Below are 27,318 nucleotides of genomic sequence, written 5' to 3' on the forward strand. Positions count from 1 at the left end.
ACTTGCTGTTAAATTCAACTTAATTTTTAAACATTTTGTTAAATTTAGGAAAAAACAAAAAAGAAAGAAAACTGTCAGCAGTGGATTTGTTGAACAAATGTGACAGGCAAAATGTTCAGCAGGAAAAGAGAACAAGTCAATCTTGTTTCCTTGGTTGGTAAAATTTGGTTTTGTAGCAGAATAATCCAAATCTAAATGAAAAAGACCCCTATTTGGAATATCTTTTAAATATCTCTTTCCATATACAAGTACAAACATGAAAAACATTTTTTCCTATTGGCACAAAAAAGACTTTCTTGAAAAGTTTTGTCTTACTATAAAACACAGGCAAATTATATAATCACATAGAGATAGAAAGGTCTAGGTTAAAACACTATAGAAGGACAGAGTCAGCATTGCTATATGATCACATACACCAGCAAGGCTACTTCACACCCTCTCCCAAAGCTCAATAGATCAACACCCTAAGCACCAGGCTTCCCAACGCTGTGTCCCTGACTTGCAGCCACTCAGTCCATGAGACACACAGCCACTTAACAGGTGTGCATGCAAATCACTTGGAGTTTGTTCTGCGGTTGTTGTTTTGTTTGTTTTTTTGTGGTGCTGGGGGCTGAACTCAGGGCCCCACTCTTGCTAGGCTAACTCTATCATACCATAGCACTGAACTACATCCCAACTGTTTTTTTTAATGGGAGGGATGTACTAAATTACCCAGGCTCAAAGGTGCAATCCTCCCAGCTCGGCTTCCCAGTGCTGGGATTGGACATGCACCACGACACTGGTCTTGTTTTGTTTTCCTGAGATAGGATCTCACTTTGTCAGAGATGGAGAACCTTTTAGAAACAGCCTGCTGCAGCATGCCATAGGTTCGCTACCATTGCCCATGTAGTGCAAGCTGGCCTGAAACTGGTGACCCTTCTGACTCTGCCTGGGAATAGAGGCATATGGTACCTCACTTTTAATGAAAATTCTGACTCACTACATCTGTACTCAGTCTCAAGATTGGCCATTTTTATAAACTGCTGGTCTGTAGACCACACCTTGAGCAGCAAGGCCCTAAACCCCATTTTCAAGGGACTAACTAGAGTGCTCCTGTGAGAGGATGTGAGGCACAGGGTGGGTCTAGAGGAGCGCATTCAGCATTTCTTCTTCTATTTCTTCTTCCCCAGTTCAGAGATGAAGTTAGCTCTAGTGTTCAGAGAACCCTGGGGCCACTGTAGCCTCATTCAACCTTCTACTACCTCAGGTATTCAGTGGGGAAAAGCACCATCTAGCTGATTTCACTTGGGTGGGGGGGGTCAAAGACAAAACAAACGCTGTCTCTCTACACACACACACACACACACATACACACACACACACACACGCACACAGATACACACCACTCACTCCCAGGAATTAGAGTTCAATATTATAGGTTGCCTGACTTGGAATCTAGACTAAAAAGGATCAGGGGAGGGGTGACGAGGCTGTGAACAGGCAGCTCCTGACTACTTAAAAATTCCAAAGCTGGTGACCACTACCTTCAGCAGCCATTCCCACCCCCAGATACCTTAAGAAGGTAACCTGAACCCCAGCTGCCCTGGTCAAAATCAGCAGCACCTCCTCGAAACACAGTTATATAAACCACTTTGAAAAAATAATACATTAGACTTTCAGACATTTACCTCCATGCACATAGAGTAGACACTCAGTATCTCTGGGGTTCCCACAGGGCCCATATGGATACCAAAATCTGCAGATGCTCAAGTCCCTCATATAAACTGGCCTAATTCTTGCCATTTAACCTATGTACATCCTCAAATACACTTTAAATTATCTCTAGATTACTACAGTTCTTAATACAATGTAAATCTCCGGGAAACAGCTGCTATACTGCACTGTTTAGGAAATAATTACAAAAAAGTCTACACATATACAGAAGCAATTTTCCCCCAAAAGTTTCAATGCAAAAGTTGGTAAAGCTCACAGCAGAGGTGAACTCTCAGCAGGGCTGGAGCTCACTAGCTGAAGAATAGCCAGGTGTAGATGAAAGAGCTGAATATACTTTGATAGTAGCCTTGTATGAAGGCAGCATTAATATATTTATTCATGTATTCACCAAATACTGAACATCAACCATGTACTATACTAGGAGCTAAGTGAGATACAGCAAACAATTTAACTCTCCTGCACACTAAACGTATTTCTAGCTTGGACTAAGGATGTAGCTCAGTGGTAGAGCACTTGCTGAGCATGCCCAAGGCCCTGGGGTTCAATCCCCAGCACTAAAACAAAACAAAACAAAAAAACTAATACACACCAAACATTCTAATTCTATATAATTAAATTATGATTTTAGTAATACTTTATGGAACTATAAAAGTGTATAATAGGAGGTAAGAATCTGAAGAATCAGGAAAGCTCTCAGGAAACAACATTAAAGATTGAATCTGACCTGAGGAACATATATGCAATAGTAGCTTGTGCAATATTTCTGAGTATGTGTGAGAAAATGAAAGCAAGCTAGAAAACTGAACAACAGGGAGCAAGAGGAGCAACTGGTAAGAAAGGCAACCAATGAAGTAATAAGCAGCTCAAAACTTCAGGCTTTACACTAATAGAAACAAGAAAGAATTGTGAGCAAAAGATGAAAAAAGCAGAATAGAAAATTTTATTTACAGTATGAATTCAATTTTCATATGTGAAAAATGGTAAGAATATATAAAATGTTAACTGTTCTGAGGTATGATTATGAATAATTATTGTTTATCTATACCTTCTAATTTTACCAGATTGACTTTCCATAAAATCTCTTTACAGTTAAAAACAAAAAAGGTCAATGTCCCCAAACACAACACTTGAGCTGCTCCCTTCTTCCCTTGCCTAGTGCAGCTTTTGTCTTTATACAATATTTATTTTCATGATTTGTTCTTATAAACATGGTCTACTGTAAGTCCCACGTGACAACTCTTTTTCTTCTCTTCTCTACCTGCTACCAAAGCTGTAACTCATATTAATTTTAACTGCCCTTCAGTAGGAGGCCAACCACTGTGTCCAATTTTTGGTTCTATCACCATTTCTAGCAAAAAAAACCCCACTAAGAACAAAATACCCAATAAAAACTGTAAGAATCTTAGCTAGCCAATAGTTTAGAGCAAGACAGTTTATAATGTACATAAGAAAAATGGAAAAACCAGCAAGCACATATAATGATGGCTGATAAGACTTTAAACGTCTAATATCCCTTATGCTACAATTTGTGGATTTATATGTACATGGTGACATCATATTATGTAACAACCCAATTATATGTAAGTCTAAAGATTTCAGTAGATTAGAAAAAGAGAGCACCTTCAAAGCAAAGCATTTGAGGTTTTAAACTCTGCAGTAGTTTGCAGTTTTCAAGACACATGGCTTTGTTACACAGCTGTCAAAGAAAAAATTCTGCTACCCAGACCACAATGAAATCTAGAGACATCCTCAGCAAAGAGCTTAAAAGCACTCTAAAATCCAGATGTTTGTACCACACATCCTGACATTAAAACATTTACCTAATAGTGTAAGCTTTCTTGCTTGATATTCAGTCTCTTTTTTGACAATTAATTTTTCTGTTTAATTTTTCTTTTGTAACTTTCTCTTCATGTTCCCAAGGCAAACTTGAATTTTTATACACTGAAAACCCAGGTATTCCATCAGATATGGAATAAAATAAAGTTTACTAAGTGCTACTTCTTATATGCATAGATTTTGTCTTTATGAAAAGCCATAAAATGGAAAAAAATACAAAGAAAGGATGGAAGCTATAAGAATGTTCTGCACAACCCTAGGGCAACATATTGATTTCATTTGATAAGCAGCATTAGAGTCTAGAGATATATTCTCTAGTACTTTTCACTAGCATCGAATTCATGAGTTTTCAATGTCCCACACAAGCACATCCAACCTAAACTTCACTTTATGGTTGATAATGGCAAACTGAGACCTCCAAAACCATCCATTCCAACTGCTCTTAGTAGTGCTGCTCAAGCATCTTACAAGCCTGTAAGGGCTGAGGAAAGAGATTCCTTAGGAAGAATGTATGAGCCTTGAAGGCGGTGAAGTGCAAGCCAGTAGGGAATGCCCTGGCTTTGGTATAGAATGAAATGCAGAATTAAATTAAGGAAGAAATTGGGGAAGGGGGTTGGAGGTATATTCATAAAGTTATTAGTCCCAGCTCCACCACTTAATTAAAGCTAGTTACTCAACTTCCCCCAGTCCTTAGCCGCCTCTCCTTAAATAACATCTTACAGCACTGGTTGTCAGCTGGGGAGTTATTTTCACCTATGAGCCTTCTGAAAATGTGTGGAATCATTTCTGGTTGTCACAACTGGGGTATTACTTCTGGCATCCAGTGGCCAGGGATGCTGCTACACATCCTAGAATGCAAAGGATGGCCCCTCATTCCAGCTCCAAATGTCAGCAATGCCAAGGTCAACAAGCCTTGTGTTATGGCTTGTTTAGATGTTCCCCAAAAACCTCACGCTTTTTCAGAGGTGGCTGAATCTAGAGTGTGTGTATGACTGATTCATAGTGGGGCTAGGCCCAAGAGCACTTAGGATTAAGGGCATGAGTGCTACCTGCCCTAAGTAATCCTAATAAGATAAAAAGGAGCAGAAAGATACTGTTAAGGTCCCTTGTTGCTGCTGCTGTCTGTCATGAACTGTTGCCACTCTGCCACCCTGCCTTGGAGCCAGCCGATTATGGACTGAAACCTCTAGGAACTGTGAGCTAAATAAACCTTTGCCCTTTAACTTTGGGTGTCAGGCATTTGTCTCCGCAATGAGTGAAAGGGAACTAACACACTTTGTCTTACTGTATATTTTCAGCTCTAAAATTATATAATCTATACATCTATATGAGTTGTTCTGTGGGTGGAAAACTTAACAGAAAAGGATTAAATGACTTGCTGAGATCATGGTGTTAATCAGTGGCAAAACTTGCTCATCAGCCCAGCTATACTAAGTAATGGGATTTGGTTAGTACGACAATTACTTCTTGCCGAAAAGGTTCAACAGGAACAAGCTTTACAAGAAGAAGAAACTTATTTACCTAGGTCTGTAACAAAGAAAATGCTAAGACTGTTCTCCAATGAATACCTCTGCTAGGCAATAATTTCTTTTCTTTTCAACTTTTTTATTATTACATGTGTATAGCATATAATGATTATATTCCTAACACTTTAGACTCTAGAAACACTAACCCTTTGGAATGATTAACATAATACATGAGAAAGAGGTGGGAAGCCAGGATTTAATGCCCATAATGCTTTGTTTTAATGCCCATGCATATGGTTTGTTTCAGCATTTCTTGAGAAATAAGAATCTTCAGGTGTTAAGAGAAGTACTTTGTTGAGTTGGACTGTTTCCTTTTCTTCTGTATTCTCCCTTACTTTTTCCTAATGTATAAAATAAAAAAATACGGTCTTTATCCTAACACCATATGGCAAAATAATCTCAGGATATAAAATTTCTTGTCACTTCATTTCCCTAAGAATGGATGGGAAAAGATAATACTGAAACTCTCAAGTGGAAAATCCCTCTGAACATGGAAGCTTATCTGTTCACAAAGCATTTTCTTGTCCTGAATCCATCCATCCTTAATAGCTGTTTATTTAATAAGCTGTTCGTTTTTAAGGTAAACTCAGTGATTTATACTGGCATAGTTTTTGCTTAAAATATGCTGGAATTACTCTTATTAACCAATGTTTTCTAGTTCAGGCATGAAATTTCCCCCAGGCACAGGAGGTCTAATCTTTCTATAAATAATCACTGAACCACTTTTTAAATCCAAGAATTTCAAAGAGAAATTTTTCTTCTTTATTCATGAAACTTGAACTAGACTTTTGTTTTTTTACAAAAACTCAGGACAATAATCTGCACTTTAGATAAAATATTTTTCCAACACAAAAAGAAATTTAAAACATGCTATCCTATAACAATAAGCCATAAGGGAAACTTCTATAAGAGAAGATTCATCTAAGTCAGAACTATGTTATGGTTATCTAAAATGTCCCCTGAAAAGCTCACTATGCTGGAAGCTTAGTTGCCAGCATACAGGCTTTCAGGAAGTGACCAGATCAACAAGAGCTCTAATTTCATCACTGAAGTAATCCACTGATGACATAACTTGATGGCATTAGAGATGATGGAAACAGGAGGTAGAACCTAGTTGAAAGAAGAGAATGATGGTGTGATCTTGGGGCTGGTATCTAGTCCCTCATCCCTTCTTTTCTGGCTCTTTCCCTTTCTCTCTGCTCTGGGCTTCAATGATGTAAGCAACTTTCTTCCATCCACCCACCCCTTCTGCCATGATGTTTCTACCTCACCACAGGCCTAAAGCAATGGAATCAGCTTACCATGAACTGAAACCTCTGAGACCCTGAACCAAAATAAACCTTTCCTCCTTTGGATCGTTTATGTCATGCACAATATTTTCCCATAGCAACAGAAAGCTATCACACGCTGTAATAAAGTGTTAAAGAATCAGAGGACTGATGAAACTTTAGAACTCAGAATAAAAGAGAGATGACATTTTATATTTGTATATCACTTTATAATCTAACACTTATTTCACACACAATTTCCTTTGTAATAATCCTGTAAGGTGAATTGTTATTACTTTTTATCTACAGCTAAGAGAACAAGAAGGGTAGTCATGAACATGCAATGAAGGGCTCTACCTCTTTCACCCAGAATCCCAAATCCAGTGGTTTCTCCCTCAAGTGTAAGAGGATTTCCACTGGAAACCACAGCTTTCAACCAAACAGGTCAAACAGTTAGTCTGCTACATATGAGAGAAAAGGACAAGTCATAAGGTTTAAGAGTGGAGTTTCCAAACTCCCGCTAATTTTCTTCTTCAAGGTCTCACTAAAAGAACCGGGGAGAAAACATTAGAAAAACTGTGAGCTAATAGATGCTGCTGACACATAAGAGAAGCAACTACATTTCAAGAGATTTTATTTATTTTGCACATAGGAAATGTACTCGACAAAAGAAGCCCAGAAAGTAAAATCTGTGAGTTCAATAAAGAACAAAATACAAACATACTGCTCAAAAAAGTTACCTGACTCTGAACTCACTCAGAGGAATAGTTTGTTGTAATTTGCAAACAGCATGTGGGATATTATCCGCAGGGTAACAGTAGGAGAAAATATTTGCTCTGGCTTCAATGAGGTCCAAATCCCTTGTCCAATGTTATGAAATGTTCTCTCAACACAAGTACCTAGTTAAAGGAAGGAAAGACGGAAGGAAGCAAGGAGCAATGGAAAAAAAGAGATCTGTTATAAATGGCCAACAGAGGTAGATGAAAAGGAATTCCAACAATCATTTCATCTCAGCATTTTGTTCTGTTTCTCATGTCGCTTAACTCTGCTTATCTCCTAGAGCTTTACTGACATGATGAAACACCACAAAAGTCACAGCATAGGACTGGGGATTTAGCTCAGTGGTTCCGCCACCTGCCTTGCAAGCACAAGGTCCCGAGTTTGATCCCCAGCACCAAAAAAAACAAAAACAAAAAAGTTACAGCATAACATCTCCAACATTACACACATATTTTGTTTTTCAGTGTAAATCAAAGCTGGGAATACGTAGAGAATACAACCAGATGTTTGACACTAACATTCATAAAACTGCATCACGGAAAAGTCAGACTTCAACAGAATTAATGGAAAGAAGAAATAACAAAATAATAAAATGGTACCTTTAGGTACCACTCTGAAACCTACATTTGCTTAGCATCTATTTTAGAAGATATTTCCCCCCAAGAGATTCTGGGGCCTGGGGCAACTTCTTAACATGAGGTGTGTAAGTGATCTTCTGGGGGACTAGAAGCTCCCAAAGTAATATCCAAAAACTTTTCATGCATGTTCACAAAACTACTTTTAGAAGAGAGGAACCATAGCTTTCATCTTTTCCTATGAAATGTTCAAAAGAAGCTGACATTCCCTCAAGGTCTAAAACAGTGCCTGGTAAATAAATGACACGGTTGTTTTTATGAGTGACAGCTTTAGAGACTCACAGCTGAGATCCCAAGTTCACTCTTTATTACAGCTGTCTTGGTTATCTCCCTCATTGCTGAGATGAAATAACTGACACCTGCCACTTAAGGAAGAAGAGGTTTATTTTGGCTCATGTTTTAGTCCATAGTTCCCTGGCTCCAAGGCAGGACAGCATGGCAGAGGGCATGGTGGAGGAAAAGCATCTTCATGTTAAGGCAGTCAGAAAGCAGAGTCCAGGGAGGAGCCGAGAAGTGAAACATAAATTTCTGGGTCAGGCCTACAGTGACCCACCCTTCCACCAGGCCCCACGTTCCAACAGTGAGTCAGCTCTATGCCCCATCATCCAATCACCTTCTGAAAGGCCCTCATGATTGCATGAGGCTTTAGGGGGACATCTAGACAAAACCAGAACAGTGCACTTTAAAGCTAGACAATATTTAGTCAGACTGAAAAATTCAAATCTGATGGGTAAATCAGATCTAAATAAGAATGTCAACCTAACCAACAAGCTATCCCTTTTTTCTTCATGGTAAACAAATGCAGGAACTCTTGAAACACTAGATTTAGTAAGCAAGAATGCAGAGATGATTAAAAAAACAAAAAGTACCCTGAGCCTCTGAGAGATGAACTCTGCCAATCTCTCACTGTCGGTGATGGTGATTACAACCAAGTTTATGGCTCTAAAATATGTCTAAACTTTCAAGAGTTTTCTATTGCATAGGTTTTCAAAACTCTCAAATGCAGTAATTTCAGCATTCGGGAGGCTGACGCAAGGCAATCACTGTGAGTTCCAGGCCAGCTTGGGCTACACTGCAAGATCCTGTCTTCAAAAAACACCACCCCCCCAAAAACAAAAAAAACCACTTCAAATGCAATTGTAATGAATAAACATGAAGTAATTCAATTAATCAGTTAAAAATTCCCTCATATGCCCATAACATCACTTTGGATCTAAAACCCACACAGCTATAGCTGGTAACCCAAACACAAAAGTAAAACAGTGTGGATGTTTTGGTAGCAGTATGAAAGAGGTAGGGTTTAAATTACTTTCAAACAACTTGGATTAAAACCAGTATTATTTCCCTAAGGTCCAAAATATGAATCACATGCAAAGCTGGGAAATGAGTCCAGAATCTCAACACCCATGGGGCTGTGCTCCTTCCTTCACCCAGAAAAGAATCTGAAAGGCTAAGAACAATAGAGCCTTCCAGAGATGCAGTGAATAGTTTCATCCTCACAGTCCACAGGGCTGGGCCCTTTAGTGAGCCAGCACTGCATCCTGCAGGATTGGAATCTCAGATTTCAGCTGGAAAGCTCAGTTATCACTGAGCTCAGCCTCGCATGTCTTCACCTGGAACTGTTACAACAGAGTTACCTGTTGTTCAGGTGGCATCCAGTGTGGACAATTGGAATTCTCCAGATTTTAAGTTGCTGTATCTCCAGTGACCAGTGACTGCTCCTCAAACTAACTGATCCAAGGACAGAGTTTATAGTTGTAGGACTGGGATTAATAATACAGCCCCACCCTTGAAGCAATGATTCACTGCCAGAATCATACAACCAACTCTCTCCCAAGGAATATCAGAACCTCCTAGGGGTGCATACTCTGAAAGATATATCAAATATCTCAAATTTGTTTTATACTTGAAAAACAAAAACATTATCTTCATAAAGAAGGGTGTGTGACTCTTCTATTAATCTAAAGGTCAAACAGGTTAAGTAGAAATTCCTGTTTCCAGAAGTATATAATAGATTAGATATTACAAAGAGCCTCTGCACTCCAGCAACTAGATCCCACATAAACCATGCTTTTACAGTGTCTCTGGACCCAAAGGAAGTGGAGGAATCAAACCAAAATAGCTGTGGGCTGAACCAGAAAGCAATAAAATGGGGGTTGGGAGGGTTCTCTCAGGCAAATGCTCATTTTCACACTTAAGTGGGGAGACCGGGCCCTTAGGGCGACAGGGAGGTCAGGAAGCAGAGCCAGGCATTTTTAAATGATGCCCAGAATCAGAAAGTGGCAGCCCTGGCACTCCATGGAAGCATATACTCTCCAAAAACAGCATCCTTGGGTTAGGCCTCATTTTCACAGACTAAGACCAACCAAATATCAGCTTACAAGCACAGAAACAAATCACCATATGTAAGAGTTGTAAGGAACATCAAATAATAGATTTAGATGGCTAACACTCAGATATTTGAAATATTATATATGGAAGTAAAAGGCCTGTGCATAAAACATTTTAAACAATTGTTAAAGGAATAAAAAGCTAAGCAAGCAAAACAAAAGCAGGCTAAAAAGGAAGAGTACAGCCGGGTGTGGTGGTACATGCCTGTAATTCCAGCACTTGAGGGCCTGAGGCAGAAGGGTCAGGATCTCGGATCGCTGTGAGTTCAAGGCCAGCCTGGACTACATAGTAAGTTCAAGGTCAACCTGAACTACATAGTGACACCCTGTCTCAAAACAAAAGAGTAAAATTTTAGACATGAACAATATAATCAGTGATAAAAAAATCTATGCATTGGTTAATAATAGATTAGATATAGTTAAAAGCAAAAATAACTGTAAAACAAAGATGAATAAAGAACCCAGAAGAGGACAGAGAGGCAAGAACATAAAATTATGATACACTGGAGGACAGAGTGACATCATACATTTATTTTTTAATTAATTTTATTGATACAGTTTTCATGTACATAATGATCACATTCATCCTAGGGAATGTGTACCTGTAAATAATCTCTTAATTCTTCTTTTTTCATCATTCCCCTCCCCTCCCTTCAACCTTTCTTCCCCTCTTCACATGATATGTTTAATGAGAGTTCCAGAAAAAAATAAGAAAACAAAAATAATTAAGAAAATTAAGCAACATTTGAACAAATAATACCAGAGAATTCACAGGAAAGAAAGAAATTCACAGATACACAAAGTATAACAAGTAGAATACTTACAGACACATTGTAGTAACATTTCAGAATACCAAAGGCTAAGAAAAGATGTTTGGTTGGAAAAGAGAGGGAAGCACAGACAACCTAGCAAAAGCTGAAGGAAGACTGCAGACTTGGCCATAGTGACAGTGGAAACCAGAGGCACTCAGTCCAAGCTGGCGACTAGGTAACTGCCACCCTAGAAAATATGTACTTCAAGAACAAGATTACAATGGGCATATTTTCAGATACAGTAGTCTTCCTTATCAGCAGTCTGCTTCTGCAGCTTTATTTTCCTGAGATCAGCTGTTATCTAAAATATTAAGTAGAGGGGCTAGAAGATGTAGTTCAGTTGTACACCACTTGCCTAGTAGGTACCAAGCTTAGAATGAGGGAGACAGACACAGAGACAGACAGAAAGAGTGCTACAGTATGAGGGAGAAAAAAATGAGGTACTGAATAGAAAATCCCAGAAATAAATAAGTCATAAGTTTGAAATTGTAGGTTATTCTGCATAGACGATGAAACCTATGGCTATCTGTCCAGTCTTCCCCAGAATGAGTCACCCCTTCCAGCACCTTATTAGTCCTTAGGAGGTATATAATCAGACCACCACAATCTCATGTGTGTTCAAGTAACTCTTATTTTACTTAATACTGCTCCAAAGTGCAAAAGAAATGATGCTGGCAATTCAAATATTCCAGAGAAGCCAGAAAGTGCTACCTAAGTCAAAAGGTAAAACTTCTATACTTAATGAGGAAAACATTGGCTGAGCTTACCAAGATTTACCCTGAGAAGCAGGACACAGTGATGCACACCTGTGGTCCCAGCACACAGGAAGGCTGAGGCAGGAAGACTGTGAGTTTGAGGCCAGGCTGGTCTATACTGTAGTTTGTTCAAAGCCAGCCTGGACTACAGACCAAGACCTTGTATCAAAAACAAACAACTCACAAGATTTACTATAAGAAAAATCTTTTATCAGTTGCATTGTGAAGAAGAAAAAAAAAAATCAAGCTACTGTACTTTTGTTGATGCACCTCAAACTGCAAAAGTCTTGGCAAAAGTACTGAGTTAAGGTGAAAAAGGTGACAAAGGCATTCCCCAAATTATATACTCCATTGTTTTAAAATATTTCAATATATATGCCAACTGGTTTCATTTATACTACTAGTTTATCTTAGTTCATTCAAAAGAAAATTTTGTGTTATTATCTGCTTCTTTTTGTAAGAATCATTTTGGTTTATGCCTTGTACTCTGAGTAACTACTTTGAACATAATGATATGCAGTATATTAACTATTATTATTCTCTTATTTTGTTATGAGATTTTATTTTTTCATACAACAAAAAAGAAACATATCTGTTACTCCACCAAAAAAATAAAAATTTTAAAAAGAGGAAATGGCATTAAATTTGAATATGTATAGAAAAAAAAGGTGTATATATAGAGTTCAGTACTATCCTGTCTCGGACATCTAACAGGAGTCTTGGACATGGTCTCCACAGCAAAGCAGGGGACTTCTATTTAAAAACAACCCAGCACAACATCAAAGATACTGAAGAATGTTACCTGTAACTAGTGTAACAGCTTTCCTAGGTGACCTATCCTCTCCGATCTTTTTTATTCTATTTTGATCATAGAACTTCCCTGCTTCAAACAAAAGAATTTCTAGCCTTTACGTAAGTCCAAATTTCTCAGACTAACATTTAAAGAGCTTTATTATCTAGTTACTTGTTAATGTTCTCTGTGATGGACAATCTGGCTCCTCTATTTATAAGTGTGACCTAGGGCTAGTGTATTTACTTACCCACACCTCAGATTCCATATCTACAAATACAACCTATAAAACTGCTCAGCCCAATTAAGATTCTGGTGCCATGGACTGAATGTATCCCCCTAAACTTTGTGTTGAAACTTTATCCTCTATATTAGGAGAAGGGGCTTTCAAAGGTAATTAGGTTTCAATGAGGTCATCAGGATGGAGCCTCCATCATGGGCCCTCGTAACAAAGAGACATACCAGAGCTCTCTCTCCTCCCACCAGGTGAGGACACAGCAGCTACAGTGGACCTGAGACTTACGACTGGCCTCACACACAAACAACTTGGGTTACAACTGAAATTTTAGTTTTAACTTAAGACCAAAGTCTTGAGTTATGACCAGAATGCCAGCCACTGGTGCGGTTGTAAACAAAGATTTGCAATGTCAGAAAAGCTTTTGTAAGCATCAGGCTGAGCCCAGATGCACTCTTGTGCATCTATGGTCAGTGCCTTATATAACTGCTACAGTTACTGATATAAAAATGTCCCCAAAAAAGCTAGAAAAGAAGCCAAGGAAGGAAGGGACTTTAAAGAAAGCAATCACAATTGAAAAGGACATTGTGAAGAAATATGAGAGTGGCATTCATGTGACCGATCTCGCTAATATGTACAACATGTTGAAATCCACCATCTCAACAATCTTACAGAGGAAAGATCTGTGTAAGGAAGCTAGTGTTGCTAAAGGTGTTACTCAAATTAATAAGTCATGGTCAATGGTGTTAGATGACGTAGAAAGGCTATTACCAATGTGGATAAATGAAAGGCATATGGCAGTTTATAGCCTACCTGAGTCTGTAATTTGTAAAAAACCTAGGGCTATAAATGAAGATCTCATAAAGGATAACTCATCAGTGAGTGATAATGGTGAAACATTTCATATCAGTGAGGGGTGGTTTCACAATATTAAAGCGAGAACTAGCATAACTAGCATGGTGAAGCAGCCAGTGCTGATAAAAGGGCTGCTGAATTACATATGCCACTTTGAAACAATAACATAGGGGAATAGTTTTTTCTCTCATCAAGTTTTCAACTGTGATAAAACTGGCCTTTTCTGGAAGAAAATGCCCAGGAGAACATACATTACCCAGGAAGAGAAGAAAATGCTAGGCCTATAAGCCTATGCAGGATAGGCTAACCTTTCTGCTATGTGCCAATGTAAGTGGTGACCTCAAGACAAAGTCTCTTTTGGTTTATCACTTTGAGACCTCTAGAGTGTTCAGAAAACATAAAGTCATGAAGAACAGGGTAGGGGTCATGGAGATCTAATGCAAAAGCCTAGGTAACAAGAGTACTTTTTCTTGAGTGAATCAGGGAGGCTTTCTGTCCCACTGATAAGAAATATCAAGAGGACAAAGGTTTACCACTCAAGGCTCTCCTAATCATGGTCACTGTTCCTGCTCACCCACAAGATTTGGAAGAAGAATTGGCTGAAGAATTCCCATGGCTCTCAGTCAAGTTCCTCCTACCTAACAGGTAATAGCAACTTTAAGAAGCTATACACCAAGGAACCTTTCCTGAAGTGCTTGCAGAAGACCTCAGATACAGATTTAACCCTTAAAGAAGTTTGGAAGGAACATTACAACATGCCTTTCTGTGTGGAGTTGAGAAATCCTGGGTCAATGTCTTTCTAAGGACATTGAGATCTGCCTGGAAGAAAGTGTGGCCTAAAATTATACAGGAGAGAAACTTTGAAGGCTGTGTAGAGAAGCCTGAGTCTTCAACTGACCCTGTGGCTGATGACACTGTCTATAGCAGAGTCCATAGGCTTGCAAGTAGATAGTGGTGATGTTGAGGAACTGGTGGAGGAACAGTCAGAGGAACTGTCTACAGAAGAACTTCAGCAACTCCTGGCTGACCAACAGAGAATGGCAGCTGAGGAGCTTCCTTAAGAGGAAGGGGAGTATCAACAATCAGAGCAGCAAAATTCTTCTAAAATAAAGGAAATTCTGAAAAAATGGACAGAGCTACAAACTTTTGCAGAGAAGACCCATCCAGACAGAGAAAAAGCCAATCATTTCATTCACCTGCTTATTGACAATATCATGTCATACTACAGAACAGTGTTAAAGACAAGAGAAACAACCTTAGACCAGTTTTTAGTTCTGAAAAAGTTGAGACCTAGTGAGCCAGAAGCAGGTCCTAGTGGGTTACAGACTCTCCCAAGGAGAGAAAGGAAACCAGAGAGCCAGATTACTGATGTTCTTATAGAAGGGTACTCTCCTTCCAAACAATAACCACCTCCCATTTCATCCTCCCTTCCTGCAAACCAAAGATGTCAACTTGAATGAGTACAATATGAAATTGTTGTTCTGGTAAACTAGGCACATTGTATAACTTTTCGGTGAGTACATTAGGAAAATTATTGGTATTTCTGGTAAATTATGCACATAATACAACCCTTTTTATTATGAAAAGGTTAAGGGGTGCTTTGGGAGGTTCAAAGACATTATGGGTATTTCCATTATTTCTTATGAGAAAAATAGTCTTGACTTACAACTAACTTGAGTTATAACCAGCCCTCACAAATGAATTGAGTTCGTGAGTCAAGGGTCCACTGTATCTCCATCTCCAGGCGAAAAAGAGCAGCTTCACCAGGAACTGAATCACCTTGATCTTGGACATCCCAGCCTCTGAAACAGTGCAAATCAAATGGCTGCTATTTAAGGTACTCAGTTTGTGATACTGTTAAGACAGCCTGCGCTCACTTGGATACCACCACATAAAGCAATCACCACGATACCTAGACAGTTTTCAGTAAATGGCAGCTGTTGTTATTCACTATAATAATAACTCATTGCCCCAAAATACCACACATGCATTCCCAAGTCCATGCCTTAGCTCTTTGAAACCTCCATTTTCCCAAATTTGCGCTCATGTAAATCAAAATTATCCCAAAAGTTCAGCTCCTTCTTGAAAGTCTCCTCCACCAGGTCAACCTACAATAAATGTTTTCACTTTTAAACATATAAAATATTTATCCAGATGTTGTCCAGTTAGTTAACAAAACTGTACATTTCTTCTGGAACATTGTATTAGGGAAGCATTATACCAAATACAGTTCTGCCCACTCAAGACTTTATTATAACGGAAATGGAGACTACTATTACCAAATAACTGTGGATCTGAGGATTAAAAGTTTTAGAACTCTCAGAGAGATGTTTTAGAGGTGAAAACATAAAAAAAAAAAAACCCAACAGCAGTCTCAGGATTTGCTACATTCTTTGTAAGCAGTAGACAGTTCTACTTCACTCTCAGGAAGTTAAATACTTTCTCAGAGGAAGACATCCAACAAGGAAGGCCATGCTGGGCAGGAAGAAATGACGGTGCATCAGCTCATGGCTGGCTTCAGGGAACATATTTCGGAATCTACTTTTCCTGGAAGTCAATTTGACCTCGTATTTTTGTCACCCAGAAGAAGAAAACAGAGATCCTCCAGGAGTTGCCTGGCTGACACAAAGTAGAGCCTCCATAACTGTGATCACTCTGAAGGAGCAAACCAAGGCAATTCCTCAGATTACTGAGGGAAGGTGGGTACTCTCAAAATGCTCTTTCAGTTTCCAGGGAACCATTTGTTGTAGAAGCCACAGCTGGCTCTGACATCCAAAAGCCAGTGACAACTAATCTCTAAAGAGTCACAAAGAATGCATGATCAAGCAATTGAACTTCAAGTCAGTGTCATCTAATGTGGCTGACATTCACTAAGAAGCTAGAGAAAGGACAATCCAAATGCTATCACATTAAGTAAACAAATTAAGTACTCTCATTACTAGTGCCAAATTCAAAATTCACTATTGTATCCACTAGAAACAGAATACATTTTTTCATTATACAATAAACATCCTCAATTAAAGAAAACTTGAGGATAAAAGAATCCAATACGAAAACAAAAAAGCAGGAAACAGCCACAAAATATTCCACTCAGAAGCAGAACCTACCAACATCCTGGTACACTTTCTTCTATGTTTACCCCTCATGTCTTACACAAGTGTAAGCCCACATTATATACTAGTAGTATTTGTAGCTGTGTCACTTTAATTATGTCATAACTGTCTCTCCATATTTTTCATAGCTTTGTAAGTACAGAAAGATTTTGAAATTAAACCAAAATATCACTCTTTCTTCTACAACAACTACTACTATAAAAACTGAGAGTTTCCAAAATTTCCAATGGCCACAAGAACTAAAACACATAAAAAATGCCTAGACACATAGGGAATGTTTAGGAATTGTTTCCTGACTTTCAAGTGACAAAGAAAGACAAAAATATTTAGTACATAATCTCTGGAAAGATACAAAGGAAATTAAATTCAGCCTCTATTCCCAAGAAATTTTTAGTTGATATCATTGAGAGGATACAAAGCACTCAATCCCAACAACTAAAGCCCATTATAGTTCAGCATGCAGTCAGCCTGGCTCTATAGAGGATGAGGTGCTTTACTCATTTTGCACTCCTAGCATGGAAAACAGTTCCTGGCATACCACAGATACTTTTTTAAGTGTCTGATGTATAGGACTGAACTACAGACTAGATACATGCTTATTTGAAGAACAGACCAGATGTGGTGGCACATGCCTATAATCCCAGCACTCAGAAGGCTGAGGCCGGAGGATCACTGCACGTACAAGGCCAGCTTAGGCTACATACTGATTTTGAGACCAGCCTGAACTATACAGAGAGACTGAGAAAAGAAAAAAAAGGATCATTGTGAGCTGAGGTTATCAGACAGAGCAGAAAGCATGGATACAGCAGAATTTTTGCAGAAAGAAAGCTGAACCACAGAAACCTTGGGATACCCTATAAATACAAAGATATAAGAAAAATGTTTATGTGGTCCTAATTTTATTAGTTTTATTTTTCTACACAAGGAACACTGGTTCTTCTGCTGCACATTTTAATTACTCATGGAAAATGTAATATATAACACATGATACATTCCACTTTAAAACAAAGAAAACATACAAATACGCCAGAACAAGGGCTAATTCTCAAATACTTTCTCTACATTGTGACAAGTAGCAGAGGATGTAAATTAAAGCTTTAGCTCTCCATACAGAGTGCCATACTGAATACTATCCCTGCTAAACTGAGCGTAAAAGAATGTGCTTTCCCAAACTTTCTTTCAGGATGTCTTTACACGCCAGCAAAGATACTTGCTTATACTGCTGGAATTCTGAGATTACATACAAAAATTTAAAGTGTGTTTTCGACCCTAGAAGCTTCCCATTTATAACATCTAATTCTGAGCACATCTTAACAACCTCATGCCTTGGATGTTCTTCAGCAGTCTCTATTAACCCTACCCCCTTCCCTTTTTTACGTAGTACATGTTTGCCATACATACTGATTACATTCAGTTCCGGAGCTTGTGACACACACATATCGCATTTTGATCATTTCCACACATTCCAACTTCACACATATTTTACCCCACTTGTGCTTCAAAAAAATTCAAAGAATTTGTGAAGAAGGAATTTGCTAATATCACATCTCTAACAGCTGCTACTAGTACTAAATCCATAGCTTCTACTGTTACATTATATGACCATCTCAGAAGGTAGGGTTGATAAAAGTCTGATTTCCCCAGAATGGACAGGTCAAAGGTAAACCTATCCTACAGGGCTGGTTGCCCTATGAGGAAGTTCTGCAGCACTCAGAGATTGGGTGGCTGATAATTCTGTCTGGACTAATACCACAATTACAGTACTCATAATTAAGCATCTCCAGGAGCCATCCATTCAGTCTCCCCAGCCTATAGCACACAAGAACAGAGGTCCATCAGCAAGTCATTTAGGAATAAGCAGCTGACTTGAAGCACTGCATTTGCTTCCTGGGCAGGTGTTCTTTGTTTTTCTTAAAACACATACAAGCCTGACATAGTAATTAAAAGTCTGTCAGGTAATACAAGAATAGGCCATTCTAAAAGAAATGTTTCAGGAGTCCAAACAAATGCAAATAGAAGAATCTGAATATTTTCTCAATTTTTTCCTGGAAATTTTGACTTTTAAATTTTGTTATGCTTCACCACACAAACTGTCTTATCCCAAGTCTTATCTCAAGAATTCAAACGGTTAATGTTTTAATTCTTTTTTTTTTTTCTGGTACCAGGGATTGAACTCAAGACCTTGTGCTTGCAAGGTCTGTGTGGCACCACTGAGCTAAATCCCTGGCCCTTAATGTTTTAATTCTAAATGCAGCCCTTCTCCCTAGGACATCAGAAGATTTGGAACCCTAACAGTAATTACCGCATAATCATTCAAAAAGACATGTGGCATAACATTTGTAAAGCTGAGCTGCACCTGTCATCAATTTAACAAAGGAATATTTCATAAACAGATGACACAGCTTTGAACACTTGACAATTTGGTTAAACTGATCCGTAATAAGAATTCCATCGTTAAACGAAATACAAGTAACCAAAACTTGGATGTACATAAATTGGAGACTTCCAAATTTAAGACACACTGGATAAGTGATAACAGATTTGGGAACAGATTTGTGATAACCCTGAGCAAATTAATTTCTCCAAATTTGTTTCTGCAACTACAAATGGACAAAATAACTAATAACACTTAAGAACTATTGATTAAATTAATTAATTCATATTAACTTATTAGTATAGGGCCTTGCAGAGGGCAATTACCAAAGAAATGTCTGCTATTATGTCACGAACATTTTAAATGAAAAAAATGAATAACAATTAAAAAGAATAATCCTAAATATAAAAAGATACAGTTTTTATGACTTGTGAAAAAACTTTAGAGTATGTGTAGGATATAGACCAAAAAACAGGAAAAGAACTTCTATTAAAAAAAAAAAAGAGGGGCCTGGGATTTAGCTCAGTGGTGCTGCCACCTCCCTTGCAAGCGCAAGGTCCCAAGTTTGATTCCCGGTACAAAAAAAAAAGAAAGAAAAAAGATAGCTACATCCCTTCAAAGTGAATTAAATGGTTTGCAAAATAGGATTCTTTCTCCTAAAATGTAGAGATAAATTCCAGCCCTTAATAGCAAGAAAGCCACAGAATTAGCCTCTCAGTACTGTAGACAACTAAATCAATTAGATATCTTGTATGCAGTTAGACAGGGCCAGCTCTGGAAAGACAACTGACACATATTCACTAAAGGTCAGCATCATAAAAAGAAAAAGCACTACACTTACATACTTTCCCTAGAGATGAAAAGCAGTGATTGATATTCTAAATAGACATCAATCACCTTAAGAGGGGACCAGAATCTAGCCCATTTCCTTTCCTGGAAACTCTTGTTAATTCTAAGTATGCTTGCTATGTAACTTGTTTCCCCATTTGATCCCCATTTAATCATTATTACCTGGCTGACTGTACTTGTAGTCTTATTTGTTGATCATGGTTTTGTTCCACTTCATGCCCATCTTGCTATTTCCACTGGATCTTATTGACTATAGCTTTGTCCACTTTTGTACACTTTCCCCAGTGTCCCCCTCCCCCATCCCCCTCAGGAAGGAATTGTCTTTACCTCAATAAATATTCCTTACTTTTAACCTCCATTGTTCCTAGAATTCATTCTTCGATTTTAGAGAATATGAACTCACATTTCAGATATCTAGCAGGTTGGTTGGGAGTTATATTTCACTTATTTGGATTATTTTGTTTATTTGGATTACTTGGAGCCCTATATCATCAGGAGGACAAAATCAGAGGTTAAGGGTATGTGGAGCCTTTAGCATTTTCTACTTTTATTAATAAACTACCAACTTGAAACTCACTACTGAAGTAAACTGCCAAATGTATCTGTAATAAAAACTGCAAACTTTCATGTGAGCAAATCTTTTCAACAATAGGGAGTTGTTCCTTTCTGTCAATAGGACAGAGTCCATGTGACCAACACAGTGGGAGCTGGACATTCCTGACACCCTTGTCCCCTGGCTAGCCTTTGGTCACTTGTATCTCCCCAGTACTCTCCATGGGAAGTATGGTTTTGGAAATAACTTTTAGGCACAGTATATGGTTACGCCCAGACTCAGCCTTCTCACCAAGCCCTGTCTGCAGAGCTTCTGGGCCAGACTCTCACTTTTCCTTCCGACAGTCCTGTGTACCCCACTAGAATGAATACCAAACACAAGAATGCTTTGTCTTCCCAAATCTGTCCAATCCCATTCCCAAAGAGTCCCGTGGTATTTTAATCTGTGTTTTCTGAAAAATATCAAAGGATGATGCTGGCAACAAAACCAAGGAATAAATGACCTCGAAACTGCAAAAGGTCCTGGTCAGTTACATGTGGATAGTTGTCATGCAGAAAGTGTGAGAGTGCTTTACATAAACATAACTTTGAAACTACAATACTTACTCCAAAGGCTGTGCTGGAAAAAGACTAGGGCTCTGAAACAGGTTAATAAAACCCACCTCTCCACAGGTGTAGTGGCAGTGCCTGGAATCCCAGCACTCTGGGAGCTCCCGGGGGGAGGGCTGCAAGTTGAAGCCCAGCTTGTGCAACTTAGCCACTTAACAATACCCTATCTCAAAATTTAAAAATTAAAAAGGCTGGGGATGCTGCCAAGTGCCAAGGCCCTGGGTTCAATCTCCAGTATCATCACCAAAAATAAAAACTGACACAGCTGTTGTAAGGACTAAATGCGACATAAGTGTCAATGTGCCCAGTGTGCATGTCTGTACACACATACAGTACGTATCACTAAGTGGAGCCTACAGTACTTCTGTCCAAATGACCAAGGAAAGAAGTGTTTTGAAAGTATTCCAAACCGTAAGAAACAAGAGAACAGAACTCTCAAGTCCACCAAGAGTGCCTAGATTCTGCTTTGGGAGCAGGTCTCCCGGGCAGTCCGCAGACAAAGGCCTTGGGCTGATGTCCTGCTGTTCAACCTCTGCAAAGCAAGGCTGACTCTGCCCATTTCGGTCCTCGGTCCAGGCACAGTCGCGCGCGCAGCGGCCCTGGACTGCGGGCGGCACGGGGTAGTCTCGAGTTCGCGGCCCGCTCCGGGCTCCGCAAGTTCCCGCCGCGCAGCGCCGGGTCACCGCGGCCCGCCCCGGCCCGCTCCGGACCACCCCACGGTCCGGCCAGGGTCCCCTGGGACCACCTACGGCCCGCTAGAGGGCCAGCCGGTCTGGACCCTCAGCCCAGGACGCGCAGTCTCCGGAGTCCCGCGCGGTTGCCGCTATCTCCCCGACCGGCTCTGGCCGCTCGGGCGCGTTCGGCTTCCCTCAGCCTGCTCTCCCAGAGGCAGATACGTCTAGACTCACCCCTGAAAAGCAGCATCAGGAAGAAGTCGCGCAAACCCGCGTGGAGCCGGAGCAGCGGCCGCCGCCTCAGCGCCATGTCGAGCCGAACCAAGAGGCTAGGATGAGCAGCCAGGCTCCCCGGCCCGCGCATGCGCCCAGCACGCCGAGCCCCGGCGACCCGCCTCCGGTTGCCATAGTGACCGCCCCGCTGGCTGGGTCGGCTCCATGGTGACAGAGGAAGCGAGGTCTAGTCTGGTTGCTACGGATGCAGCGATGCTCTAGACTCGGCCCATGGAATCTCTTTCAGCGAACTTGGTGGGAGGAGGATAATAAAGTGTGTCCAGGAGCGCGGCGGGGTGTATTTCTGTAACTGTAGAGGTCTGAGAAGGTACTCCATCAAACTTTGGGAAACGAGTGTTTCTCATTTTACAAATAAGGATGCACCCATTTATCTTGCAAGCATTATTGCTTTCACGTCTTTAAGGCCCCCAATTCTAAATGTGATGAAGGGAAAAAACGCTAAAGCTGCTTAAAACGTTAGCAAGTCATAAACTGTATACACCATACTGTACATAAAAGAAACAGCTTGCTAAAATAAACATAACTCGTTTCTGTAGTAGACCAAATCATAATGGTATGTATGCCCAACATAACAGCAGGCTAATTCTTTGTTCTGAATTCTGAAAATTGAGAGATGATAAGGCTAGGAGAGAAAAATAGAACAGGAGCTTAGGAAGCCAAGCAGAGGAGGTGGAGGAAATGAACCGGAAATTGAACCTGAGGAGGCAGGAGGATTTAGAGTGTCACTTAATACCATGGAAAATGCTTTAAAAAGCTTGTATTGTATCTAATATAGAAAAAAATCCAGCAACATAATAACAGGATTCTGAGAATAGTTATTAGTAAAGCATGCTAGAGTTCCCAACAACTAAGATTTTTCAATAGTTAACATAAGGACTTCAGCTCTGCAGCTTTCTTACATTTTCTTAGTAGTTTTAGTTTTCTGAGCAGTAGAAAAATATATGTATGTATATAAAATGTATATATAAATGCCAAGAAACATGAAATAGGGTGAGATTTTTGCCAAGGATATGCCTCTACTTCCATTACTGTATGAGCTTCTTTATTACTATTTATAACTGTTTGAACCTTTGTAAGTATGAATTAATTACTTTCTCCAAAAATCTCATAAAGGCAAAATAAAATTTTTTAAATAATTCAATGATCTATTAGGATCCGATTTGTCTTTCCTAAACTTTCTTTTCATTTCAGGTCATCATGTGCCAAAGTCATAAGTCAACATTTGTAAAAGTTACTTTATGATAGTTGACTCTCTCCCTTCATCAAACACAAAATAGAGAAATTAAAAAGAAAATTTCTGCTTAGACCCACTGACTTTTTTCCACACTCTTTTCTCTATTATTTTCTTTAACTCCTGGTCACATGGCCAAGCATATTTATCTAACTGAAGAATTCATTTTGTTTACTTGGAAATGTGAGATGGTGTCTGTGGACAGAATACACTTTTCAGAAAGCAATACCTTTTTTCTTCTGCTGGATTTTCCGTGTTTGCATTATGAAATGGTTCTTTCTGTTAAATGGTTTCCTATTTTAGGGAATCATTTAAAACTAAGTGAGATTTAAAAGAAAGTCTTGATGAATATTCTATGAGGATCAGAGGTTTCTAGGAAAATGACAGGTGCATCACTGTAAAACATTGATTCTCCTCCACAGATGGATTCCACATGTCTTTACATCCTGGAATGAAAGGGTAGTAGGTTACACATGTGGCTGTGATGTGGTCTTTATCTCTCTAGGATTTCATTGTTCTTTGGAGAGTTCTGACCCCAATCAGAAGGGAATCCAAGCTAACTGAGGCCAGAAGCAAAGCCCTGGAGGCATTCAGTGAGCAGAGCTGTGAAGTTTATGACTCTATCATAGCATTACCCATCTAAGCATGTTTATTTCTAATGTATGGCTTAGTAGGGAAAGGTATATTTTATAAAAGAGCTCTGGGAACTAAATCTGCTTGTGCTGAATTTAAGCAAAAGCATTTGCAATGCCATTCAATACAAACACAAAGTGCAAATCAAGTGACAAGAGTGGGTTTCCTATGAGACTCACCTCTAAGCAGACTACACAAATCTGCTCTTTGTACATTGGGAAAATTATTTAATTCTCCAAGCCTTGTACTCCTTGTCTATGAAACAGGGATAGTAATACTCGCATCAGTGGAAGGATTATGTGAGGTTAATGCTTGAAATATAGGAGGTGCTCGATAAATATCTGCTGCCTGTGTCCCTTCCCTTTCCCATTATTTTGGTTCAGATCTGCAAAATGGTTACAATATTCCTGGAGAGACTTAGTAAGGAAAAAGAGCTTCAGCCAGAAAGGGAGGAGGACTGAGAAGCAAATGGAGTTTTATGGCACTGTGTGTTTATTCTCTTGGTGTAACTGTTTTCTTTAAAAAGACTCTCCCCCTCCCTTTCCTGGAGTTGAGGTTCTCCACCTCCTCCATTGCCAGAGACTCCAGTCTTTCACTTACTTGGGAAAAAAATTGAAGAACCATCCATAGATTGTCATGGATTAGAGGAGTTGTTTTCTAAAACTGCTGTAAAGGAGAGAAAAAAGCCTAGTTCTGATACCATCTCAAAGACAAAGGCCAAACAATAGGTTGTCAAGTTATTAAGCAAAAAAAGATCACAAGCAGTTGGAATATTAATGTCAAGTCTTCATTTAGATATGAAAGACATACAACATGCTGTTTTGAACTTGGATAATTCCGTGGTTGACCTGGAGAAACTTCAAGCTCTCTATGAGAAGAGAATGCAGTCAGATGAACTGGAAAAAAAAAATGAAAAGCATGCCCAATCCTCTAAAGACAAAGAAAATGCCAAGTCTCTGGACAAACCTAAACAGTTCCTTTATGAACTGTCACTAATCTCCAACTTTACAGAGTGAGACTTTTGCATACAGTTCTAATCCACGTTTTCAGAAAGCATTTGCTCAAGCCATTGCAGACTGGAATTGCTACAGAAATTGTGTGAGACATTACAAAATGGCCCAGGGTTTATGTAGGTTCTGGGTTTTTGGCAACTATATGAATGGTGGGAATAAGACTCAGGGTCAGATGGATGGCTTTGGATTAGACATTCTCCCTAAGCTGAAAGATGTCAAAAGCAGTGACAACAGCAGAAGCCTTTTGTCCTATATTATTTCATATTATCTTCAAAATTTTGATGAGGATGCTGAAAAAGAACAACGTGTCTTTCTACCGCCAGAACCACAGGACCTTTTTCAAGCCTCACAGATGAAATTTGAAGGTTTTCAAAAAGATCTCAGAAAACTAAAGAAGGACTTGAAAGCCTGTGAGATTGAAGCTGGGAAAGTGTACCAGGTCTCCTCCAAAGAGCACATGCAGCTTTTCAAAGAAAATATGGAGTGATTTATTATTCAAGCTAAAATTGACCAGGAGGCAGAGGAAACTTCACTGACAGAGACTTGTAAATGCTTTTTGGAGACTATAGCCTATTTCTTCATGAAATCAAAAATTGGAGAAGGAGGTATACCCAAATGTTTTCTTCAGTATCTGGCATGAATTCAGCTCTGACTTTAAAGTCTTTTGGAAGAAAGAGAATAAACTTATACTCCAAGAGAGAGTATAAGAAGCTGAAGAATGTGTAGGCAGAAAAAAAGCAAAATTACTTTATAAAATAAAACCAAGACATGACTCTGGAATTAAAGCAAAGATAAGCCTGAAAACCTGACCAAGAAACAGAAGGATGAAAATGAGTTGCTGCAACAACTTCCACAAAATTCAGCTGACCACAGGGTAGGAAGGAAACCGCATCATTCTAATCATTTTTATTCTTAGCTTCTTGCGTAACCTATGTTGAATTTTAGTGTATGTTGATCAGTGCAGACCAGTGGAGAATTAGAAATCTTGTCTTTTTGTGATTGTTTGTGGCACCACACTGACAGCTCCAATCAGCATGTGTAAGCAGCAGTGTCTGCACCAGATCTGCACATTCTCAGCAGCAGCCTCCAGTATCCTCTCATGAGACTTTTCTTGTCACGGCAGATACACTTTGCTTTCTACTGACAACCAGGACCCCACGTCACTCCATTTAGATTCATGGAGAAATGTTATTTCTAGTGAATTGTTTGTATCTGTTTCATGTCTACTTATAAATTTTCTATTTTGAAAATCTAAGTACCATTTATATATCATAATTGATAGTTTCTTTTCACTCCAAAATCAGAAACAAGACAAGGATATCCACTGTCACCACTCTTATTCAATGTAGTTCTTGAAACATCAGCCAGAGCTATTAGACAATAGAAAGAATAAAAGGAATAAGGAGAGGAAAGGAAGAATTAAACTATCATTATTTGTGGATGACATGATACTCTACATAAAAGATGCCAAAAGCTCCACCAAAAGACTTCTAGATTTAATAACCAAATTCAATAGTGTAGCTACATACAAAGTCAACATTCAAAAATCAACAGCATTCCTGTACACTAATAACAAACTCACTGAGAGAGAAATTAGGGAAATAACACCTATTACAATAGCTTCCCAAAAAATGAAATACCTAGGAATTAATCTAACAAAGAAAGTAAAAGACTTCTACATTGAAAACTACACTACTATGAAAAAGGAGATTAAAGAAGATATCAGAAAATGGAACAATATCCCTTGTTCTTGGGTAGGAAGAACTAATATAGTGGAAATGGCCATACTTCCAAAATTGTTATACAGATTTAATGCAATCCCAATTAAAATTCCAACAGCATGTCTCACAGAATTAGAAAAACCAATCCTAAAATTCATTTGGAGTGAGAAGAGACTTGGAATAGCAAAGGCAATTCTGGGCAACAAAGGCAAGGCAAGGGGTATCACAATCTCTGACTTGAAACTATACTACAAAGCTACTGTGACAAAAACAGCATGGTACTGACAAAAACAAAACACCAGACCTGAGGATCAATGAAATAGATTAGAAGATGCAGAAACAACTCCAGACATACTCAGCCACCTCATCTTTGACAAAGGAGCCAAATACCTTCACTGGAAGACAGATAGCCTCTTTAATAAATGGTACTGGAAAAACTGGCTTTCCACATGCCTAAGATTGAAAACTAGACCCATACCTTTCACTATGCATTAAACTAAAATTGAAATGGATCAAAGATCCAAATATTAAAAAAGAAACACTTAATCTACTGGAAGATAGAATAGGTAGAACTCTCAAAGACACTGGTGTACACAGACTTTATGAACAAAACCCCAGTTGCACAGGAACTATCACAAGGAATCAACAACTGGGATCTCA

At 39.1% G+C, this 27,318-nt stretch overlaps 1 protein-coding gene and 1 pseudogene across 1 annotated transcript in view; one reads left to right on the forward strand and one right to left on the reverse strand.

Moving 5' to 3' along the window:
- Jam3 (junctional adhesion molecule 3) overlaps positions 1-22,135 on the reverse strand; it is a 63,341-nt gene extending 41,206 nt beyond the window's left edge. Inside the window, exon 1 of the mRNA XM_004862667.3 lies at positions 22,001-22,135. Within this exon, the coding sequence (XP_004862724.2) occupies positions 22,001-22,130 (130 nt within the window). The 5' untranslated portion in view covers positions 22,131-22,135. The remainder of the gene's footprint in view (positions 1-22,000) is intronic.
- Positions 22,136-24,721: 2,586 nt separating this feature from the next.
- Positions 24,722-25,746, forward strand: LOC147827411 (formin-2 pseudogene; annotated as a pseudogene).
- The last annotated feature ends 1,572 nt before the right edge of the window (positions 25,747-27,318 follow it).

Source organism: Heterocephalus glaber, unplaced genomic scaffold (genome assembly GCF_053883595.1).
Source record: "Heterocephalus glaber isolate CG9 unplaced genomic scaffold, H.glaber_assembly_v1.0 deba00001446, whole genome shotgun sequence".
Taxonomy (NCBI): Eukaryota; Metazoa; Chordata; class Mammalia; order Rodentia; family Bathyergidae; genus Heterocephalus; species Heterocephalus glaber.